General features: G+C 32.3%; 1 protein-coding gene across 1 annotated transcript in view; it reads right to left on the bottom strand.

Moving 5' to 3' along the window:
- SMG1 (SMG1 nonsense mediated mRNA decay associated PI3K related kinase) overlaps nt 1–24,212 on the bottom strand; it is a 116,667-nt gene that overhangs the window by 17,925 nt on the left and 74,530 nt on the right. Inside the window, exons 30-50 of the mRNA XM_051961045.1 lie at nt 23,407–23,655; nt 22,508–22,792; nt 21,996–22,140; nt 21,736–21,874; nt 19,395–19,625; nt 18,766–18,943; nt 12,236–12,397; nt 11,651–11,868; nt 10,557–10,711; nt 9,453–9,675; nt 8,562–8,808; nt 7,743–7,972; nt 5,745–5,993; nt 5,305–5,443; nt 5,097–5,206; nt 4,733–4,951; nt 4,143–4,333; nt 3,123–3,295; nt 2,707–2,986; nt 2,180–2,452; nt 1,138–1,372 (exon numbers count right to left, since the gene is read on the bottom strand). Of these exons, the coding sequence (XP_051817005.1) occupies nt 1,138–1,372; nt 2,180–2,452; nt 2,707–2,986; nt 3,123–3,295; nt 4,143–4,333; nt 4,733–4,951; nt 5,097–5,206; nt 5,305–5,443; nt 5,745–5,993; nt 7,743–7,972; nt 8,562–8,808; nt 9,453–9,675; nt 10,557–10,711; nt 11,651–11,868; nt 12,236–12,397; nt 18,766–18,943; nt 19,395–19,625; nt 21,736–21,874; nt 21,996–22,140; nt 22,508–22,792; nt 23,407–23,655 (4,331 nt within the window). The remainder of the gene's footprint in view (nt 1–1,137; nt 1,373–2,179; nt 2,453–2,706; nt 2,987–3,122; nt 3,296–4,142; nt 4,334–4,732; nt 4,952–5,096; nt 5,207–5,304; nt 5,444–5,744; nt 5,994–7,742; nt 7,973–8,561; nt 8,809–9,452; nt 9,676–10,556; nt 10,712–11,650; nt 11,869–12,235; nt 12,398–18,765; nt 18,944–19,394; nt 19,626–21,735; nt 21,875–21,995; nt 22,141–22,507; nt 22,793–23,406; nt 23,656–24,212) is intronic.

Genomic DNA, 24,212 nt, shown 5'->3' with positions numbered 1-24,212 from the left:
TGAAGCTATATTATCTTTGTGAGGTGTCTATTTTAGTTGTTGACAAACAATAAAATCCAACTACAGAAATAAAGTTAACTTAAAACTAGATTTTTCAATCACTGGCCCTCAAAACGTTAAAGTAAGATTTTGAAAAAAATGAAGTATATTTGGTTATAATCCCATCAGTAATAGAGAAGTGTTTTCAAAATTTTTATCATCTTTATCTCAATTTTTAAATCTTTCTTTGTGTGTAAATTTTGTCAATAAGTAGACGTACATAAGGGGGTATATTAAAAAGTTTTACTGACAAGGGTAGAATGATCAAAAAAATTCAGGGACTAGCTATGCAAAGAATGAAGAAGAAATGTTTTCTACAACAATGCAGCTGTAAACTCGTATAGGGCAATAGCTTATAGTAATACTCGGTTTCAAAATTCAAATCAAATTTCAAAACACTTAAGTCCTACTATCAAAATGTACGGTTACAAAAATTTTAGTTGAATTTTTACTGTAAGTGGATATCCAAATAGGAAGTCTTATACTGCTTTTTCTAGGAGATATAGTTTATAGGTGAAATGAGAAAATACAGATAAATGGCTTTACAAACTTTAAAGTGGCTATGTATATCTGAGTTAAAAAATATTATGTTCCATATTTAAAGCATGAGTTTATATGTCTCATGGTAAATAAAAAAATGTCTCTCATTAGAGAGAGATTAGATAATACCGGATCTCTTTCTTATAGGTGGGAGAGGGTGTGTGTGTGTATGTATGTGTGTATGTATGTATGTATGTATGTATGTATGTATGTTATAGAAGGAGAAACAAATAAAGCATGTTTTATTTTCTAATATATTATTACAAATGTAAACCATTGCTATATTAATGATAATGTTACATCAACAACTATTAACAAAGAATTATCTTTTTATAAAAGGTTATTTTGACAGCATTATTTTTAATTTTTTAAATGAAGATGATACAACAACAGAAATGGCCTATTTGTCAATCTATTTTTATATTATTTATTATAATTATTAATATTTATGCTTCAGTTTAAGAAATACTTTCTTACAAGAATTTAAAAACAAAGTAAAACATAAATTTATGGAAAATAAAGCAGATGAGATGGATATAAAATAAAGACATTTTTCACCTGAAGTGAAGTATATACTCCATTAGCTAAGTGAACTGCCTCAGATGCCTCCATTGGGTTGGGAATATCTAAGTCCTGTGGGACCAGGTGGCACTGCTTCAATAATTGAACAAGACATGTAACATTTCCACTCATACTGCATAGTTCCTCTAAGAACCAGGCTCCATCCCGTGAAGTAAGATCAACAAGTTGTTCTCCAGCACTAGATGCAGCACCTTCCATCATTAGATTACGCCTAAATGAGATATTTTTATAATGAGAAAAAAATGTACTTGACTTGACAAATTACCAATATTAGATATAAAAGTCAGCTATTTGAAGCCTCATATGAATAGGCCATTTTCAGAGTAGACAATCCAATCATTCAAATTCAGTGTGGGGCAGCTTCTAAAGAGATAAAATTTCCACCATCAGGTTTTCCATGAACTATTTCAGATCTAAAAATGTTACAAAATTTTTAACTTTCAATAAAGAAAAAGGAAACAAAAAGGCAGCACATCAGCATAAGCTCTCCTTTAGACTCCTAACTTAGGATCAAGGAGTCTAAAGAAGAATTTTACAACTTGTGGAAAGATTCAGATCTCTTATGTGACTGAAGAGTTAAAAGCTATGGGGATCGTGGGCTGTTCCATTATAAATTTCCCCATGATGACTTACAATGCTAAGCAGATCCCATACTCACAGCAGTACAAGTAAAATGGTAACAGAGCTTTTAGGTGTACTCCCAAGACAGATTACAATTGCTGCCCATATTAAACTATGACATAAAAGTGCTTCAGACATTTTTTCTGGTAATATTACACTGAAAATATTAGACACTATAATGAAATTAGTAGGCACAAAACCAACCTAGCACCAATGTGTCAAACACTGACATAAGAATCAATTTATTTATAAAACATTAAAAAATTATTAAATACCTGTATTATACAAAAGATTGTGAAGAAAAAGATGAAAAACAAGGTAATTTCTACCTCTTTAGAATTTACACTCTAATAGTCTCTTAACATAAAATCTGGTGCCATAAACACATCTAACTTACCTTGTAAGGGTGCAAAGGGCAGAAATAATAACACTAGCTAGGCTCAAAGATCCTTCTTCTCCATTTTCATGTAGAAAAACTTTAATACAACGTTCAATTTCTTTCAATTGTTCTTCACAAACTGGCACAGTAACAGCTTCTTGTTTCAACCTTTCCACTTGTCGGATAAGTCGACTATTTATATCCGCAGCATAACGCTGAAGAGTCATTTCTGTGGCAGTTATGAATTGGCATACTGTTGGAGGTGGTTGGGGAGCATACTGCATTTCATATCTGTAAAAAACAAACAATTTGTTTATTTGATTTTACTATTTGATTATTTGATTATTACTTAGGAAAAGCACTATTATTTTTATTAAAAAAACAAAAACAAAAACCAGTAAAATGAAAGCCCAAGAAAGTGATCTAAATTTTCCATGTCAACTTTCTGTAAAGTTTATTGATTTTTTTTAAACTGAAAACATCTGCAAAAACATTCAAGAATTTTTCTACCCCTGAAAATTCTACACCTGTTGCCTGTAACTTACTTTCTGTATAATTCCTGACAACGCTCAATTGTTGTGTTACAGATAAGTTCTTCCATCCAAGTCTTCCACTGTTCAATTCGATGTTTCTGAAATATTGCCTTTGGGTATTGAAGAGCTACAGTTGCATAGTGATGCAGCTGCTCAAGACATCCTCTTAATACTGACCGCCTCTGTTGCAAAAGAGCACCAACTTCTCCTTCTAACTGTTCACACTGGCTAATCAAATGAGCTTGACCAGCATTCTGAAGAAAAGCTGTTGCTGGTACATAGCTTGGAGGACCTATTAAGAAGAATGTAAAACACAATACAATGGAAATAAATTGTAGCACTAACTTTGGAAAAAAATATGATAGAGATCCTATCAAGGAAAATGTATGATTATCATACAATGTTGACATATTACAATTATAGCATACCAAGATCCATTTGTGTGCTAATCTCTTGAAGAAGACTTGCAAGTTGTGTTGCTTCTAAATTACTAAATGCAGCCTGGTAATGTGTTATCCACTGTTCAAATTCATTTAGTTTCACCTGGATTGCTTCCTGAACAGCTCTTTGCTGAGTTTGCAGTTGTGTATGTTCAGAATACCTGAATCAAAAGAAAAAAAATTTCTCTAAGTTAATATTAGGTGAATAAGAGTCAATTGCTGAAAAGATGTAAACCTTAAAAAAGTTTTGTTGATTTGTCTTTATTGTTTTAATCGTTTAAAATGAAGTTGGTGTTAAACACAGGATCAAAGTCTTAGAGTTAAGATATTCTAGTTAGACATTCTATCTATATTCTATTCTCAATGTTTTGGTCTGAAGGCCTTTTAAAAGAGAGCTTTTTAAAAATGTGGGTTATATCTACTCATATTCACCAAATTAGGTATTGAAACTGATGAATTATTAGAATATTTATCAATTCACTGGTATTTTTTATAATTTTTTTTTTTTGCAAATCTTTTTAATAGAGAATAATAGAAGTTAACTGGCTTCTAATCTGCTGCATGCAATCTGTTGCAATGTTTCACTCACAGCAAAAATGACAATATAGCCTCATACAGATATGTAGTTGATAAAGGTAGGATTATTTTGATAGGCAAGTAATGTTTCAGTATTATTAAAGTACTTTTGACTTCAAGGTCTCTCATGAAAGGATCTTAGGAATTCTTAGTTATTTGGAGCAAGGCTTTTAAAAACATTTTTCACTTGTGATACCTTTTCATGTGAGAAAATTTTATATAAAAATTTTATATTTATATAAGTATGTAGATATATAAAATACACAGTTCAAACACTGTTAATAAATCATACTTTTGTTACCCTCTACCCCCCAATTCAGTTATGCAACATCAATTTCATCAGTTTATATTAAGGAAACTATGGACTAAAGAAGTCATTTGAGGTACTAAATGTATACCCTTAGTAACAAATATTCAAAAATTCTTTTATACCTGTGCTGCAGAGTGTGAGAAGGATGATCAGCTCCTTCTGCTCCTTCTAAGAATTCAATCTCCTCAAGAAGCTTGCCTTGTAATTTTTCAACATCTGTCAGCTGTTCTTGCAAGTTCAGATATTCTTCTAAGCTGCTGTCTAGCTTCGGAAGTACAACCAGCATTTCATCCCTATTCTTAAACCAGTTTACCTTTAAAAAAAATTATTTTCATTATTTTCTTCTTACAACCATTTTTCTCAGTTTAGCATCATTATCTACCATAAGGAGAATAATAACAAACACATAATGTACTTTAGACAATAGAAGAAAAATTACATGTAAATAATAAAACAAATGAAGGCAGATACTGATTTTTTTTTTTTAAAGGAACCTGACAAACTAAAAGACTTCATTCACTAGTATAGCATTTTTAGAAGGAAAAGCAGTATTTCTTAAGGCCCCAAATGGACAAGATTCTCTGAATGTTATCTATAGTTTCAATACTGAAGCCGCAGATGAGCAAAGCTATATTTAAATAGTAGAGGTTCAAGTCAACAATGTACTTTTAAATATATATTCAAACATAATACATTATCATATTTATTTCACCTTAATTTCAGCTACTCTGGAAGAGAAAAGGCTTCGTGTAATGTCCCTCTCCATCTCTCTTTTACTTTGTTTGTTTTCAGCTTGTTGGCCACCACCACCATACACAGCTCCTGCAAATCCTGCTTCTCCCCCAGCTGTCCAGTCTACCAGGGGATCATACACAAATGCTTCCAGTAACGTAAGCAAAGTCTCTCTTCCACGTCGCATGATGTGCAGAACCTATTTTATAAATAATTTCATATTAGATTTGTAGTTCTTTTCCTTACAAAAATAAAGTCTTTGTTTTATAGGCAAGAATAATAGAGGTTTACTTTGTAAAAGTGCATCTCCCTTCTCCCCCTCCCCCCAAAAGGGGGAAGCATACCTGCTCACAAGAAAGCCTGAATACTCCTTCTACTCCAGTCACACCCAGGGCTGTTTCAATATTGTGTGTCATACGGAAGGGTACTTTTTCAGGAACTCGAAGGCTTTTACCTAAACCACAAGATATTTTTTTCCCCTTATTTTGGAACTCCTACTCATTTCAAGATAAGCCATCTTATGAACATAAAAAAAATCCAATTCTATTTTACCTTTTTCAAAGCAAACGTTATAATCTATGTGAACAACTTCTCCTGTAGTCATGTCTATAAGAACATTATCCAGATGTCTATCTCCAAGGCCAATTATGTATCCAACCATAGACATGACGGCGGTAGATCTTGCATAGGACTTAAAAAAAAATCAATTTATATATCACTAACATTTATTTTTCAAACATGAAAATAATGCTTTGAAACCAGTATCAAAATCAAAAACTCTCCCAGATGGTTCTTCCTTTTCAATAGTTTACTTTTTTCCTATTTCATTTTCTTGGGGGAGGAATGAGATGCTTTCCCTCCCCATCCCCTTCAAGTCTCTTTTAAAACTACTTAATGTCCCTTCCTCATGAATTTTAAATTTAGATATTTATTGTGTTACTGTGCTACTTTCAAATATCAAAGCCCTAAGCTTTATTTTAAACAAATAATACCTGTGTAACTCTCCACCATTCATCAGGAGTTGTACAAGATGACCAAAGTTCCTTAGCCAGAAGATTTGGTGGTGTTGCCTCCATTAGCTCTTCTAACACAGCCTTCATCACATTAAGAGGCCAATCACGACGAGAGACATCAAGACTAAGCCCAACTGCTTTTAAGGCAGGTCCAATTTTACTGTAATAAAGTTCACTTGGTCGAGGTACTATTCCAGGATTTTGAGGCGTTTGATAAGAATCTTGAGCCTGTTTAAAAACAACAACTACAATTTTATTTCCAACAAGAAGCTAAATTGCAAGTATACTCAGAGTTGTTAGGTTTTTCAGTTTTGCTGATATGTTTTTGTTTTTCTTTCTTTTCAAGTCTTTGTTACAAGCAAGGATTCTTGGGTATGAAAGAGATTGGAAATACGATGTAAAAACAAAAGGCATTAATTATTTTTAAAAAAGAGAACTTCAAAAAATTTAACTTACTTAAAATAATTTATCATTATACTTTTGCAAATAAAAACACTAATGAGGAAATTATAACAGAAGAATGCTGTTATCAGTGGCCAGAAAAACCAGAATTTGAACTGCATCTCATAATTCTAGCTATGTGACTTTGGACAAATCACTTAAACTCTGCAAATTTTAACTTCTTTCACCTATAAAATGGAAACAATGCCTAGAAGAACCTTCTTCATATTATGATAGTCAATAGAAAAATCTATAAACCATTATGTAACTTTTAAAACATACTTTAAAGTTATTTAAATGTCAGCTAATATTCACTATTAACTGATGGTTTACAACTTTTTTTAAAACTAAGAATTTAGAGGAGAAACAGAAATGGCTCTTAGAGCCACAACCCTAAACTAAAGAATAGTTAAACAAAACAAACAAAAAAACACCCCAATTAATTTTTTTCAATATTAATGAACTCTTTTACCTGTCCAAATTCTCCTGGATCAGTTTTTGTTGGACCAAATAGCTTAATTATTTTTCTTATGGCCCTACGTCCCCTTTAACTCTGGCATTACTTCTTTAAGGAAGGTATCATTTATATACCATTATTTTTTCTTTCAGAGTTTAATTCATAAGTGTCAGGATTCTTTCTATTTGTCTTTTACTTTAAAAAAAGATTACCTTTACCATAATTTGATATTCTTTTCTGTCAAGGTTTTCTCAACACATCAAACCTGTGAATTTAATTTAATAGAAAACATTGATAGGGACAGGGAACTCCCAAGTGAGGAAGCTCCTTCTACCAATGCAGACTAGCACATCTGAGATTTACAGTCCTTAAGATTGTTGCCTATGGCAGAAGACATCAAACACTTGGCCAACCAAACTCCCAAGTGCAGGTGAACCAGATTAAAACGTAATTAAGAAATATTTAATAAGGTAAATAACAATTCAATTTATAATGTCACAATTAAAAATTAAGTCTATATATAGCTGTTAAGACCCTTATATACAGATTAATGATCCCCTTTTCTACTAGTTTACCCAGCTAATTATATGTCTGAGGAGGGTTTGAGCAGAGATCTAAACAACATAGTGAATACAAAATTCAACATTCAAATACCAATACATAAACATTTTCATGTTCCTTTTTATATTTTTAACATCACATTATCAACAACTCAATATTACTTATATAAGTTGGAAGGTCTAATTTTTTTTTTTTTAAAGTTAAGCTTTAAGGTTAAGTTTAAAGTCTTAAAAATTTTCCACTGCTTGTTTAAAAAAACAAAAAACAAAACAAAACACCCATTTCCATTAAACTACATTATTGTTCATTCTAATGTACTCTCATATCTTAACTGGTATATTCCCAGCATACCCCCATAGCATCTTATAAGATAGTTTTGTTACGTTACTAGACTAGAAAAGTTTCATCTAAGAAAATATCATTAGCACTTATATGTATCTATGTTTACATGTATTTATTTTGATAAACAGATAAGCTATAAATATGCATTTTGAGGTTAAAAACAATAAAAACTTTACCTTTTGTGCTTGTAAAGCAGCTTCTCTTTGTTGCCATCGTTTGTAAAGACCAAATAAAGGTGTGGCTCCATCCACCCACTGGATGAGACCTGATCTGGTTCCTAGTGGTGTTACAGAATAATGTCTAGCATGGAAACGAGGTGTCTCTTGACGATTAATTGTAGCAAACATAGTATTCACAATAGACAAGAATTGCATAATTCTCTCATCTAAATGCAAATCTTCCAATCCTACAATAAAAAAAAATTGGCATATTCAGAATAAGTGGATATATAAAGAGATATACTCTGGGTTACTCTGGTGAAGTAAAAATTTTCAACAGATAACTATGTATCTTTATTAATTCTGACTTAGGACAGAGTTATAGTAACAATAAGAATGGCTTTGTGGGACAATTTTACTTGCAGTGCCAAGAATAAAGTGATTGCAATCCAAATAATAACACCTCAATTTCCTGTAACCACAAACTACAACCTTTACCATTTCTCTCGCATCACATCTGAAATTAATTTTTTTTTTTTTTTTTTTGGCGGAGGCAATTGGAGTTAAATGATTTGCTCAGGATCACACAGCTAGGAAGTATTAAGTGTCTGAGACCTGATTTGAACTCGGGTCCTGCTGATTTCAGGGCTGGTGCTCTATCCACTGTGCCACCTAGCTGCTTCTACCTGAAGTTTATTTTAAAAGATAACATGCATCTTTTTAACCAACACGTTTTAAGCCTTACTTTTAAATGTGAAGGGATTTATTTTTCATATAAAAGGGAAAAAATGTTCATCTTTTAAGTGGGGGAAGGAGGCTAGGATTTAAAAGCTTTACCTTTAAAAAGATAAGGATAGTTCTTCCCATCTGAACCTAGAAAAAGAAGTTTCTTTGGTTTGGTTTTAGTAGGCAAGATTGTGATGGTACCACCAACACTGTGAATTGTAACTGTATCTCTGGCAGACACTTCTCCAGGAAGGGCAATTTCAGTGTTCGTCATGGCAGCCAACCAAGGACTAATTTCTTCAAGACGTAAGATGTAACTAGCACGTTTTTGTGCTCTCTGCTGTAAACTTAGCATCACCTATATTTAAAATTAAAAATCAACAAAAACAAAGATTCCTAAAGTTCAATGTATTAGCATAATGCAAATTCATATCTACATTGGCATATAAGCTCAAATTCTACGAGGTAAATAAAATATCAACAATGAAATGACATTTTAAAAAATCCCTAAATAATGTTAAGAACAAAAGAACTAGCAGATGTTATGGTTCAAAATTACACATGACTAATTTGTAATGCTGCTCCTTTTAAAAACATCTGACAAATACATGGAGAGAGTGGATTAATTTTTAACATATTTTATAACATCTTTAAATTTAGTCATTCTAAATTCAAACATTTTTCTTTCATTCTATTTTCTGTAACAGAAGAGAAGATGGTAAAAGGCAAAGAGTACTGAACTTGGGCATTTTATATTTATTAATTCAGATTGACCTAGGTCAGCATCTTTGGGTTATACGTAATAATTTATACAGCAGGTTCTAACATTAATGAAGGAAACTTGAGTTTGTTAAAAGAAAACAAAAACTCCACAACAACCTAAAATGGATAGCCTTAGCTTTTGCCAAAACTGATCACACCTCCAAAGGGAGAACCAAGGAACTTTGAAAAACAAAATACCCATCATGTTTAAAGGAAAAAAAAAATTATTCCTTGCAATACCTCTTTAAAAGGGATCCAGCTGCTTCCTGGCTTTGCAGGATTTGATGGATTCTTCAATTTTTCGAGGGCATTTTCAATTGCATCACCATAATTGTCCTGAAACCATTTTTCATGAGGAGTTTCTGCAGGAGCTGCCGTGATACTCCGCACATGTTCCAATGCAAATACGATGGGTTTCATCAAAGCAGTGTGCTTCTCACGCATGATAGCAATTTTTTCCTCTCTAAAGTACACAACATAATTATTTACATATGTACACAATACACACATAGGTATGCACACACACGTACAAAAATCAAAAAGGACCAAAAATGATAAGTAATGAACTTGTTAACAGAAACAAAACACTGAAAACTAGAAATATCTTATAAACCTATAAACTCAATAATGGACACCTAGTTCTAGAAGTGGAGAAAAAAATTTCTACTAGATAAAGATTTCACAATGGCTTGTCTGCTAGTATTTTCTACATAAATTGGTACTGTACAGTTTTATAATCAAACTAGACTGATGCATATTACTGCCTTTCAATTAATTTGTCTTTTTTTCCCAAGCCCACCTACTAGATCTGTCTGCTTCTTTGTTCACAACTGGCTCCTTGCCTATGGTAACTGCCTTCAAATTTACCTTTGGATTAAATGGCCTGGAAAAAATTACATTTCGAGATACTAATGAAAAGATTAAACTAAAATATTTTTGTGTTTTTGAAAATAATTTTATATAAGAACTTAGTATTAAGTAGTAGCTGATTCTACAAAACTACTGAAAAATGAAACTAATATTGTCTAGTGAGGAGAGCTCTATTTAGATGTTACCAGACAGAAAATTGATTGTAAGTAATAGAAAGTAGATGTTAAAACAAAAATTGAGGAATATTAACTTTTTGCAGAAATTTTCTTGATTATTTTTCTCCTGTAAACTTGAGAAATTAACGTAGAAACAATTTATACCTATTAAAAAAACAGGTTTCAGTATTATTAAAAATGCAATATAAAGCTGTTTTAAATGAGTGTTACTAGTTTAGAAAGTTTAAGATCTAAGAAAAAATTACACGAAGAACTTTGATAGATTTGTTCTTTGTATAAAAAGTATCTGAAAACATACTTGCGTAAGGTGTTGTTGTTTTGGACTCTCTTCACTTCATCTTCTAGTTGTTGAATCCGTCTCAAGACATACATGTGCTGTTGCAGTAGAACTCCTAACCAAAGCTCATCCCAAAGAACAGTAACCCTGCGAAGCTCTGCTACTAGCATTTGGACCTATATAAACATCACAATGAACTTTTTTTTTCCTCAGTAGTATTTTATTTCTCCATAAACATGTAAAGAGACAAGTTTCCAACATTCATTTTTTATAATTTTTTTTGTTCCAAATTTTTTCTCTCTCCCTCTCCAAGACAGCAAGCACTGTGATGTAGGTTAAATATGTGGGATCCTTTTAAACATATTTTCTTATCTGCCATGTTGTGCAAGAAAAATCAGACCAAAAAAAAAAAAAAAAGTGAAAATAACTACGCTTCAATCCACATTTAGTTTCCATAGTTCTCTCTGGATGTAGGTGGCAATTTCCATCCCAAGTCTACTGGAACTGTCTTGCATCACCACATTGTGGGAAAAAGCTAAGTCTATTATAGCTGATCATCACATAATATTGCTATTACTCTTCTCCTGGTTCTGTTCACTTCACACAATAGCAGTTCATCTAAGTCTTTTCGGGCTTTTTAAAAACCAGTCTGCTGATCATTTCTTATAAAACAATAATATTCCATTATATTAATGTACCATAACTTATTCAGCCATGCCCCAATTGATAGGCATCCATTCAATTTCCAATTCCTTGCCACTACAAAAAAATAAATGCTACAAACATTTTTGCACATATGGATCTTTCTCCCTCTTTTATGATCTCTTTGGGATATAGAGGATGGGTTTATTTTTACAATATATATGGAATAATTCTTAGAGTCTGATTTTTACTCTAAATTATTCTACTCCAAATTAATGATTCCATAGTATCAAGATGATTGACATTATATGAGGAATTTTGAATTTTAAAAATTAAAAAAAAATTAATCTCATCTAATACAATATGAAATACAATATGCAATAAAATTTATTCCTCAAATAAATTTCCTGAATACCATTAAAGGCGTATTTTAATCCTGAGTAAAATTTTAAAACAAAAACCAAATCCTTTACCTGTAATACCATTGTTGGATTCGCTGAAGACAGCTTATCTACAATTTTGCTGTAGCAATCTTGCATCATAGCTTGGTCTTCATTTAAGCCATTTTTAGGCTCATCTTTATTACTATCTTGAGAAGCTGGGGGACTTCCTCCCTCACATTCAGCACCTAATAATTCTTCACCTTGAATATTACCCAGCAAAGTAGGAATTGCAGAAGGAAGTTTATTCCCTAAAATAGACAATATACATAAAAAATTTCTCCCATGTGCATAAAATATTAAACAAAATTGGAAAAAAGTACCATCAAAAGACTCATACTAACTCATTATAAGTCAATTTTTCTTTATACTAGAGCTAGGACATAAAATAGATGTATTACAAATACTAGAATAATTTAAATTAAAAACTTAGATAAGAAAAATGCCACTAAAAAAACATGCCATAAAAAAGCCACTAAAGATGGCTCTATAAAGTCACAAACTACATGATAGAATGTTTATACAACACAAAATTATAATAAATGAAAATTACTATCACTAGGACATCATGGATTTATTTAGCTTCATTAAAGGAGAAGGCATTCTAATATTCCATACCTGAAGACTGGGATTCAGTACTAAGTGAAATAGTACCCACTATTGCAGGATACAATATAAGGTGAGGGGAATCTTGAGCAACTCGACAGAGTAGATTACAAATACTTTGGCGAACATATACTTCAGGGTGGTTTAAACGGGAGAAAAGCTGTGGAATAATACCTTTGGGAAAAAAGGAAAAAAGAAGCTTGAATATATTGTTTAAGCTACACTTAAGTCCACATTTTTTTCAGGGTGGGGGAAAAAGAACCTGAAACATCTAGCCCATTAAAGCAATCAGCAAAGTGGGTCAATTTGCTAGGGCAGCCATAGTACAACAGAGAAATATGAATTTGGAGTTACAGTTCAAATCCCAGGTCTGACACCTGATTTGAGGCAAGTCATTATATCTTCAAAGCTTCATCCAATAAAATGGTCTGACTAATTAGATACTGTGTATCTACTTCTGGCTCTATGATTTTACTTCTTACAGTACAACATCCTCAATAACTGAGATTTTAAAAAAATCTCATCTCTCACTCCTGAATCCTAAATATAAAGATCCTTCAAAAGCAGAGGGAAATAGCAGGTGGGCTTTAATTATTCTGTTTTATGGGTATTACTATACATAAAAATTGCTTAGCCCTTTCAGTAAATTTACATATTAAACAAACAAACAAAAAAACCCCAACAATTTCAAAACATTCAAATATTTTAATCCAGGGGATGTCCATTAGTTTGGGAATGGCTAAACAAGCTGTGGCATATGAGTGTGATGCTATAAAACATGATGAAGACGACAGTTTCAGAAAAAAAAAAATATGGCAAGACCTGGATGAACGAATACAAAGTGAGAAGAACCAGATCACTTTGCACAATGATCAACTCTGAGAGACTTGACTGTTCTGATTAACACAATGATCTAAGACAATGCCAAAAAACAAACAAAAACAAAACCTATGATGAAAAAACATGCTACTCATTCCCACAGAGAAAATTAGTGATCTCTGAGTGCAAATTGAGGCATCAATTTTTTCTTTCTTTCTTGGAGAAATGGCTAATGTAGAAATTATGTTTTGCATGTTTTCACATGTATAATTGATATATTATTTGCCTTTTCAGTGGGCACAAGGGAGAGAATCTTAAACTCAAAATGTAAAAAAAAAATACTAAAAATAACTCAATACAAAATTTTAAGAAAACAAACTTTTTAAAACGGCAAGAAAGTAATTTGAAGATAAACTCTCCCTCTTCCGCTACTTTGATCAAATTATGTAAAATATAATCAGTTATTCATTGAATTACACACAAAATTCCACAATACTGAATAGATGGATGATGGGACATTTTAAGAACTGTGTTAGAAAAGAAGACACTAAACAGAGATGCCTTTAGAATTAAGAAGACCTAAGTTCCAAGTTCTGCCTGTGACACAAACTTGCTATGTAACACAAGACAAGTCACTTAAACATCCAGTGATCCTTGGTTGTCAAGACTTAATTGTTTACAATTATTAATCTGCACTGGTAAAGTGGGGTTACCTATAAGAAAACAAGCAATTTCTTATAACTAATGAAATCATAGGCTTCTATTTTTAAAAAACCAATAAAATAATTAAAAGGGAAAAATTTAAGAATATTTTTAATCAAAATTTCTAAATCACCAGAAATTTTCATTGTGGCAAAATTATCTCATCTATTGCCAAGCTAAGCCAATATTCCTACATGGAATGACTCAAACCAGCATTTGCCAAACTTTGATACAAAATATGGTGATCATGTATGTATTCACAAAATACTAATACTATTTTATTAATTGTGCACATTCTATAACTTTGGAAAAAAAAGGTAGAATTAAAAAGGATCAGGATATAAAATTTTTAATTCTATAATCAGTAGGGAACTACTGGAGTTTGCTGAGTAGGTAAAGAGATTTGAGAAAGGGAGATTAGGAAGCTATGATAATAATCTAAACAACAGGCAATAAGGTCCCAAAAGTGACGTTACATGAGTGAAGTAAAAAAAGGCACCAATTTGAGAGAAAATGTAGAAGCAGAAATGACAAGCTTTAGCAACTAACTGAATATGTGGATTTGAGTAAAAGATGACAGCCTTTAAACATGACTAGGATTGAACCAAAGATGACAGTAGCCTACAAGCTCTGTGTCCAGGGGCTGCAAAAGAGTTTCCAAGAAAGCCCCAACATGGCCAAAATCACAGAATGGTATCCTGATCTCAGAAGGCAACAGGAACACCATGATAAGCATGGCACTTTAGAATAGGACAATCTAAAGATGTAGAAATTCCTAACATTACAAAAAGCCCTTAAAGATTTAGTTGTTTGAACCTGGGGGAAGATGGAAGGCAGTGCAAGAACCCAATTGAACTAGAGTAAAACATAGCTGAAGACCACAATCCCAAACATGTAGAGGCAGAATCTGGTTACTGCATGAAGTCTTAATTCAGGAATCAAAACTGAAGAGATGAGTAAAGTGAAGAAGACATCTAACATAATAAAATTTTCTGCAAATTTGGAATCTAAAAGGAAAATAGATAATATTAATAAAATAATGACTAAATGAATGCTTACAAAAAAGTGAAGAGAAAAAAATTAAAATCTCTTAAGCAAAAGAATTGAAAGAATAGCTCAGAAAAGAACATAATAAAATTTTATCCAAATAGCAGACTCCCTAAAATCTAAAAGAGACAATCAAAAGACTGAATAGATATGAGAAAAGTTAATGTACTGTTTATTTAAAATACATAATCAAGGAAACATCATTTTAAAATCACTGGATTCCTGGAAACTATGATCAAAAAATCATAAATGAAAACTACCCAATCTATCAGAATCAGAGAACAGATAAAAGGAATCCATTTATCTCTACCAGAAAGAAAGCCTAACAGGAAAAATCCCAGAAATGTCAATAACCTAAATCCAGAGCTCTTATATCAAAGGAAAAGAAAAATACAGCAAGCATCTAAAAAGAAGCAATTCAAATACAGAAGAATCAATCAGAATCACATAAGACCTGGCAATTTTAATTATAATAAGAGATATTGGAATACAGTATTCCAAAAAGCACCTATAATCCACTTGGTAAGACAAGTTTAATAATTCTAAAGGGGAAAAAAATGAATCTTTTACAGCATAGAAGAGTTTGATGATGAAAAGACCAGAGCTGAGTAAGAATTCTAAAATACCAAGGAGCTATCAAAGGATGATGCAGTATAAGGAACAGGGAGAGGTTAGCCATAAAAATGTACCTCTCCCTCCAAAAATTAAAGACCACTAAAACTTAAAAAAAAAAAAAAAAAAAAAAAAAAAAAAAAAAAAGTGGCCACACACACACACACACACACACAACAAAGCAGCACAGAAAAGGACAATTTTGAAAATAATGTGGAATTTTTTTTTTAAGCAAGCAGAATTAAATGAAGATTATAACCTCATATACAATTGGTGCTTAAATACAGAATTTCAAAAATTACATCAAAAAGTCTGTGATACATACTACCATGTTATTATCCTATCCAACTGCAGCTGGATTTTTTCCAACTCCATTCAATCCAGATGCAGTAGAACTTATACCCCAAGGGTTACCTGCTCAAGTCATGAAGAAGCATTGGGGGAGGAGGAGTAAAGGAATTATGATGCTGCTGGGGGAAACAGAGTGGAGATTTTTCCCAATGGCATATGCACAGGTTCAATTCTGGGTGTTCTGATAGTAGTATGATTATAATTGCCCAAGGAACAGAAAGTGGGATTTTTCTACCTTTCAACTAGTTTCCACATACTCAGCAATAGGGTTCTCACTACACTAGAGACCATCAGTTTAGAAAATGCAATCTCTGCCCATAGAGAGCTTATAATTGGTGAAGGCTTCATTTTAAATCACTCATATTTTATCACAGGTTATTGTGATCTGATCAAATCTGATCAGAAGATCAAATAAATATAAATCAATAGTATGTTTTCTTAAACAAGCCACCCATAGGTCTTATTTCCTAAATATTAGTGTACTGTACCCAAAGCAAAAAGAAATGTAAACTGACTTGTCAGGCTAGGATTAGCAGACTTGTGACTAATCTAGTGAGGAACCTTTCCAAACTTAGCTAGTACTTAAGACAACTATGTGTGCTGTCAAAGGAAGGAAAATCTTATATACTTGTACTCATACTAAAGCTGAGAAGTCACAGGAGTTTACAACATTCACTTGACCCTGCCATCTATTTCAAATTCTTTCTATATCTCTCTTTCCTTTATTGTTGAAATTAAAACAAAATACCTCTTCCCTTCCCCAAAAAGAAAACTACCTAATGTCATCTTTTCCCAGTCAATTCTGAGTCCACTCTTTAACCACTTTTTAACTTTTATCTTTAACCACTATTTAAGTGAAATTCCCATCTACAAGATCTCTTAATTGCAAAATCAAACAACTTACTCTTTCCAGGTTTAAACATTTGCATCTTAGTAACACATTAGAAGGATACAGGAATGCCAAAGAGTGTACTTTGTATTGAATCTATGAGCATTGGAAACATAAAAATATTTGTGTCTCTGACCTAATTTGAAGATTTTTATAATGAAGTCTTTTACCTGGCTCCCTGATTTCCATACCCTTATCGCTACTGGAATTGGACTCCAACAGCTAATTGTATGTTGGATACCTCCAACACTGTTTTACATTTTACAAGGATCTCCTAACTCAGCATTTGTCCAAAATAGAACTCAATTTTCTTCCCCCAAACCCATCCATCCTACAAATTTTCCTATTTAAGAACAGTATCCATCTTCATAGTTTTGCAATCTTGTAATATTTTTTAAATCCTTTTCCTTCATCTTCTATAGCCAACAAATTGTAGTCTTGTCAATTTTATCCTCCACAACCTCATTTGCATCTTGTCCAAGTTCACACACAAGTATGAACATTAAAATCTCTTGTGATCAATGGCTTCCTACTGCCTTCATAATAAAATAGACTATAAAGTCCTTTATAATCTAGCTCCAGCCTATTTTTCCAGGTTTACTATATACCATTTTCGTTCATTCAAAATATATCTCCCAGCCAAATTCTTTAATTCCATTTCCCATTTTCAAGCTTTTACAAAGACTGTTTCCCATACCTGGAATGTACTCTTTCCTCAGCTCTGTTTCTTAAGAGTTCCCAGTTTCCTTCAAGGTTTATTTAAAGCTTATTAAATGCCATCTTTTAAGTCTTTGCTGAATCCTCTAGTTATTTTCTTCCACAGCCTCAAATGATCACATATGGTCATCTAAGAGAACTTAAGCTCCTTGTGCTTTTTTCAGTATTTTTTGTGTAGTATAACAAATCTATACACAGATGATTAACTAATATTTGCTTGATGAATTAATGTGTAGCATGACTTTCTAAACTTTTTTTTTGGTGTCTAAAAAACTCCCCAAATAGTTTAATTTCTCATGCCAATTTGAGATGTATTAAAACTGCAATGGGGGAAAAGTTGCAATGTGGAAGGATAATTGTAAAATTGTTACTATATGCTAGGAAATTAACTTTGACAAATCTGTTTTTCAACAATCTGCTAGTTTAGTGGAATCAGCATTATAAGAATGAAAACTCAATGCCCTGGTATTGGTACAAGTATGTAAGAACTTCCTTCTGACAGCACAAAACCATGCACAATGGGCTCTTATTCAGGTCCAGGACTTCAAGTAAAAAGTAAAATCCGGAGCACCTTAATACCATTTTAAGAAACATAATTTTATCATTGCCTCAATTTTTTGAGATGTGAATGGAAGATCTGGATAAAATATGTGAAAGTAATTATTTTCATCCAATCCAAAATTCACTCTATGATTAATAAGATTATCTTATCCTTTTCTGCTTATTTCTCATTTACGAAAAGGTTGAGTATATATTTCTTTAAAGTGTTCAGAGGACTTTCCAGATATTATCTTATTTGACCTAAACAATAACTCTGGGATAAATTCTACAGTTATGAGTACTTCTATTTTACAAATGAAGAGTCTAAACATGAGTAAGGAGAGAGCTATTAAAAGTGGTTTTGCCCATAGCAACATAGCTGGTACACCCTGTAAAGCAGAATTAAAAATATTGATTTTTCTATCTCTATCCAGTACTTTTTTTTCCATTACACTCTATAGTCTTAGTAAGTAGACATTACAGTATGAATGATGATGTAGGATGGCAAATTGCAGGCTCCTATGCTTAAATATAATTAGGTCTTCATTCTGTGGTGGTTGGTCAATTATTCAGTGTGTGCAACTCTTTGTGACCTCATTTGTGCTTTTCTTGGCAAAGATAATGGAGTGGTTTGCCACTTCTTTTCCAGCTTATTTTACAGAAGAGGAAAATGAGGCAAGCAGGTTAAGTGATCATACAAGGTCACAAAACTAATATATGTCTGAAGCCAGACTTGGACTCAGGTAGGTGAATCTTCCTAACTTGGGTCCTGTGCTTTACTCAGTATACAATATAATTGTCTTTAGTTTCTTACATATTTCATTAGAAGTAATGGATTTTTACAAAACTTTATTTTAAACATTACCTCTCCAAGGAGCAGTGGGTGTTGTTTCCAAGCCATGTTCCAGATATTGTCTAAGTTCTCCAGCATGTTTAACAAGCAATCTCAATAACCTTAAAGTTGCCATTACAATAACATCATCAGTACTCTGTTCAGATCTATTACTTAAATGCAATCTGGGATCATCTTCATCTAGAGGAATCTAAAAATCAACAAAATAGGAAGGAGAAAGAGAGATGGCAAAAAAGATTAAAAAAAAAAGTAAAGAAAAACTCACAGTTATTACTTCTACATGAGAGGGATAGATAGGGGCAATCTGGAAAATTCACATAAAATTTTTTGGCCTTTGCTTACTACCAGAGAAGACATTCTATGGCATTAAAAGATAAAATATATTGATATTGATATTATACGATACTATACATATATCATATACATCTGTGAGTTTCTAAACTTTTTTTGGTGTCATCCATGGCTTCTAAAAAAACTCCCTAAATAAATACCAGTTTAATTTCTTATGACAATTTGAGATGTAATAAAACTGCAATGGGGGAAAAGTTGCAATGTGGAAGGGATAATTGTAAAATTGTTACTATATGCTAGGAAAGTAACTTTGACAAATCTGTTTTTCAAAAATGCATTATATTTCATACCTGTCCAGCATTGAGTTTAAGAAAAGTAAAATAAGCACTACATGACAATTTGTAGAGGCTAAAGATTCTATCTACAACTTTTCGCCACACTTTAATTAGTCCTTCTGTTGCATTTTCATCAAGATCCGAAAGCCACGAACAGCTTGCCAATAACTGGCGCCAGATGACATCAACCATATCATCTTCTTCATTGTCTTCACTTTCAGTTATCTGCAGAGTTATATCTTCATCCTGAATGAATATCAGGAAAAATACTATTTTCAACTCAAAAAATGAAACTGAAATGTATGTCTTTAAAATACAAATGCATATATTTGCACAAATATAAATACACAAATGTGTATGTGTATGTGTAAGATCATTGGACTTTAAATCAGGAAACCTAGTTTCTAGTCCTTATTGACACTTTTGAGCTGCACACAGTTTCAAAAGGTACACAACTTTGCTGTACCTCAATTATCTTACACATCAAGTGGCTATACAATGGAACTATTATTATATGAAAATATAGTAAATTTTAATATATATGAGCAAATATGTGTGTGTGTGTGTGTGTGTGTGTGTACACATGTGCATGCATGCCTACTTTCCTGCATCCATGCACACCTGCCTGAATGCCCACGTACATTGTATCTGTGTGAGAGATATGTATCCTAATCTAAAGTTGACTAACAGGTGAAATTTTATTCAGCTACATTAACATTTTTTTAAAACATAGGAGGAGTTGCAATCTCTGTCAATGGAGAAAGCATCCATTTCAAAAAAAAAAAAAAAAAAAAGATAGATCCTGGCCACTTCCTCTGGGAAGCCTTACCTGATGCCCCTGGCTATTAAAGCCTTTTTCTTCCTCCAAATTTGCTTTTACTTATCCATTTAAGTGTTGCTGTAGACTCTCTCTCCCTGAAAGTACTAGGTTTTTGTTTTGTGTTCGAATCCCAGTGATTAACTCAGTGCCTATCAAACAGTAGGTGGTTAAGAAATGTTTTCTGAATGAAGGTTATGTATGAATACTATACATGTAGTAATTACAAGGAATTACTGATAAAATGAGGAAATTTGTTTGTACATCCTACTACAAGAATCGGAAAAACAAAACTTTATAGAATTTAAAGTATCATACTCATGTTAACAAATAATCCTATCCTTACTGAAAAATATTACATACCAAGTTAAAAATACTGTTCCAAACAACAAAACCAAAAAAAAAAAAATCCCAACCTCACTAATAACTAGTAGAGTGTTAATATAATACATGTAGCAAAGAGTAAGGAAAATTTTTAAAAATCCTGTTAGCACATTAAAGTACCACCTGCATGAATTGAAAAACCAGATGCCACTGACCTATCAGATTAAAAATGACTGCTGTAAAGACAGTAATTTATCCCAACCCAATTAGAGTAATACTACTTTAGATACCATGAAATATGAACTAATGCCAAAACCATATTTTTATGAAATAGGACTCAAAATGGCTAACAAAGCACTTAATCCAATTATAAACTTATATAAACAACTAAAAGAGTACCTAAAGATCACTCAATCTCTCATTTTTCAAATTGGAAACTGAGGCACAAAGAGATGAAATTACTTATAGAAAAATATACAACTAGTTGGTCAGTCAAGACTAGAACCCTGGTTTTCTAAATTAAAATTCAATGCCTTTGATTCTACCAAAATGTCAAGAATCAAATGGCCTGAACAAATCTCAATGCAAAAGAAGTTAAACTAACTTTGTCACTACTGTATTTTAATAGGAACGTGTATAATCTAAACCTAATTTTTCTGTTCAGTTGTTTTTCTGTCATTTCCAAGTCTTTATAACCCCATTCATTTAGGATTTTCCTGGCAAAAACAAAAGTAGTTTGCAATTTCCTTCTCCAGCTCATTTTACAGATAAGGAAACGAAGGCAAACAGGATGAAGTGACATGCCCAGGTCACATAAAATCAATTTAATTCACCATAATGAATATGACCTTGGAGCCAATAATGCTTTTAGCCTCTTACAACAAGTAGATAGCAATGTGATATTTTAAAAATCAAAAATTCTCACAGCAACAATTGCATAACTCAAAACAATTTTTTTTATTAAGAGCAGTATGCAACAGATTTCCTTAAAAGGAAGTGAAGCCAACAGTAATACTCTAGTTGTTTTAGAAGAGACCCTATTTTTATTTTTTTTTACTGAAGCATTTGGGGTTAAATGACTTGTCCAGGGTCACACAGCTAAAAAATATTAAGTGTCTGAGACCAGATTTGAACTCAAGGTCCTCCTGTCTTTAGAGTTGGTGCTCTATCCATTGCACTACCTAGATGCCCTCCTAAATATTTTTGTTAACTTGCCTGAATTCCAGCTGGTCGGCATACAGCCTGACCAAGGATACCATATATTTTTTCTTTATCTTCTTCAGTTATAGTATCAGGAAGTAAATTCTGCACCTCAGACTTCTCTCTCGGTAGTAGACGGACCCCTTCTCCTTGACTGTAAAAATTAATACATCATTAGTCCAAATTTAATGATGATAAACTAAATATCTATCCTGAAATATACGTAAACCTTTTCAATAAATTTCACCTGAATTAAGTACCTTCAGTGTACATACCTGGCATTATCAACCACCTTTCTGCCCCATCTGTATGCCCAACTAGCCAATGCTGCCCAAGATTTAGCAACTTCAGGTGCCTGGACTGAAGAGAGGTGATACAACTGTCCCAATATGAAGTCAGGTTCTCCAACTCCAATGTTTACTGTCAAGTTTGAGAAAAAACAGCTAATGTTAAATATCCATAAAAGTTGTTAACATTAAAAACATAAATAAAAGTTTGGTAACATTTATATGTAACAGCCACTAGACAATGTTAAAAATAACTTGGTTTTGGATAAGTTAAATATAGTAAAGCTGTATAAAACAAAAGCAGAATGAATTTTATATAGAAGCATTTTAATACAGAAGTGCCTATTTGCTAACAAAACAAGGCAATGTTTATTTACTAGTATTACTAATCACAATAGCCTTTGAAATCTCAAACCATAATAGTTCGACATTTTAAAAATTAAACATTTTTCAACAAGAACTTTAAAAAAGTTTTTTTTTTAATTAAAAAAGAATTATACCTGTAGATTCACTTTCAATCCGGGGATACTCCTCTTCTATTGCATTGACGGATGGTAGTGCAATTAAAGTATGTATGTTTTTAGACAAAGTAGAAAGACCAGTGAAATTCTGTTGCTGTTGGGCTCTGTATACCTGTTTCAACTGCCCCGAAATTTCCTTCCATTCTGCTTGAATCCATTTAGCCAAGGTCAGAATTGATTTGGCTACTGCATATTCTGCTTTGGCAGACTTGCAAAAGGCTATGGCACAAGAACTCAACATTTCCATGGCATGTGTTGACTGACCTAAGTAAAATAACAAACAATAATTTAAAAGAATCCTTTAAAGTGAATATTCCTATTTATTTTGGGGGGGAAAGACTAGATACCAGGATGGTAATGATGACTAGTTGAGAGGGAAAAATAAATTTCTCAGCTTGTTTTTTAAACATTACAAATTCTACTTTTGGTCTAAAACATCACATCTAAGGTAGAATATTACTATACCACAAAATATGGTCACTAATATAGCCAATGAAGCAGAATGCTCTCAGAAAATAAGAATCATTTAGGAAAATCTTGCCTTACTCTTCAAATTCTTAACATTTTAAAAAATGAAATAGATCCTAATGAAAATACTAAATAAATAAATAAAGCATAGGCAAAACTCCAAGTTGTTTCTTTTCAGACAAGGGCTTTACATTCTGACTAGAAAGAATCTGAATTAAGTTTTGTGTCCTCAGAATACTTCATACCTACCTTCTTTCTATCTCATCCCCCAAAATCATGTTTTAAATTTAAGAAATACACTCACACTCAAGAGTAAAAATGAAGTAAATTAAGGAGGGGAAAAGGGATTTCTAGAACATAATAACTTGGCCATAGTCACAAAAGTCTACAAATATAAACATTATACTAACCTGCTGTATATAATAGTTTGGTTTTTTCTATATCAAGCTCAGGTCCCCATTTTTCATCTACCTGGCCTTGTGTTGACAGTTTTTTAAAATACTGAACTAAATCTTGAGCAGTAGTAGTTTTCCCCAATTGGACTTCACTACACTGTGCAAGCAATCTTGTGGCCAGGGCTACGTTTCCCCGTTTTCTGGCAAATTTTGCTGCTGTTAGACCTAGTTCCATAAGGTGACTCCTAATTGGTACAGTTTGCTCTGAAAAGAGGAAAACAAATATTTCTTAATGTTAAACAACATAATATCCAGCCAAACATAGAATCAAATTGTATCAACTTACTATAAGATTGCCACTGAAAACCTTCACAGTATCACAATGATCCAAACAGAGGTCACACTTTTACTACTCCCTCTCCTACTTTTCACTACTCTTCATTTCCTGTATGACTTATAAAAAAAAAAAGTCTGATTTTTATAGAGCAGTCATGGTTCAAAATACCACCTTAGAAATGCATGGAATTTCAGTATAATTTTGTTATATGTATACAAGTATCACATTTTTAAAAATTGGTGGCTTAATAGTCCATAAAAAAACAACTGCCTTTTGAATATAATGGTTGGAAGTGAAAACAAAATGATATTCACAAGTAACACACACACACATATATATATCTATATCTATCTATATATATATATATATATAGATATAGATATATATAGGCTATGTAATGCATGGTTTTATAAGCATTGTTATAGCCCTATGACTTGCCTATGCCAACATATCAAATAAATATTAAAGCTGAGACTTTTTGACT

This window comes from Antechinus flavipes, chromosome 1, assembly GCF_016432865.1.
Source record: "Antechinus flavipes isolate AdamAnt ecotype Samford, QLD, Australia chromosome 1, AdamAnt_v2, whole genome shotgun sequence".
In the NCBI taxonomy this organism is placed as follows: domain Eukaryota; kingdom Metazoa; phylum Chordata; class Mammalia; order Dasyuromorphia; family Dasyuridae; genus Antechinus; species Antechinus flavipes.
Note: the sequence above shows the minus strand (reverse complement) of the source record. Positions and strands in the feature narration are given on the sequence as shown.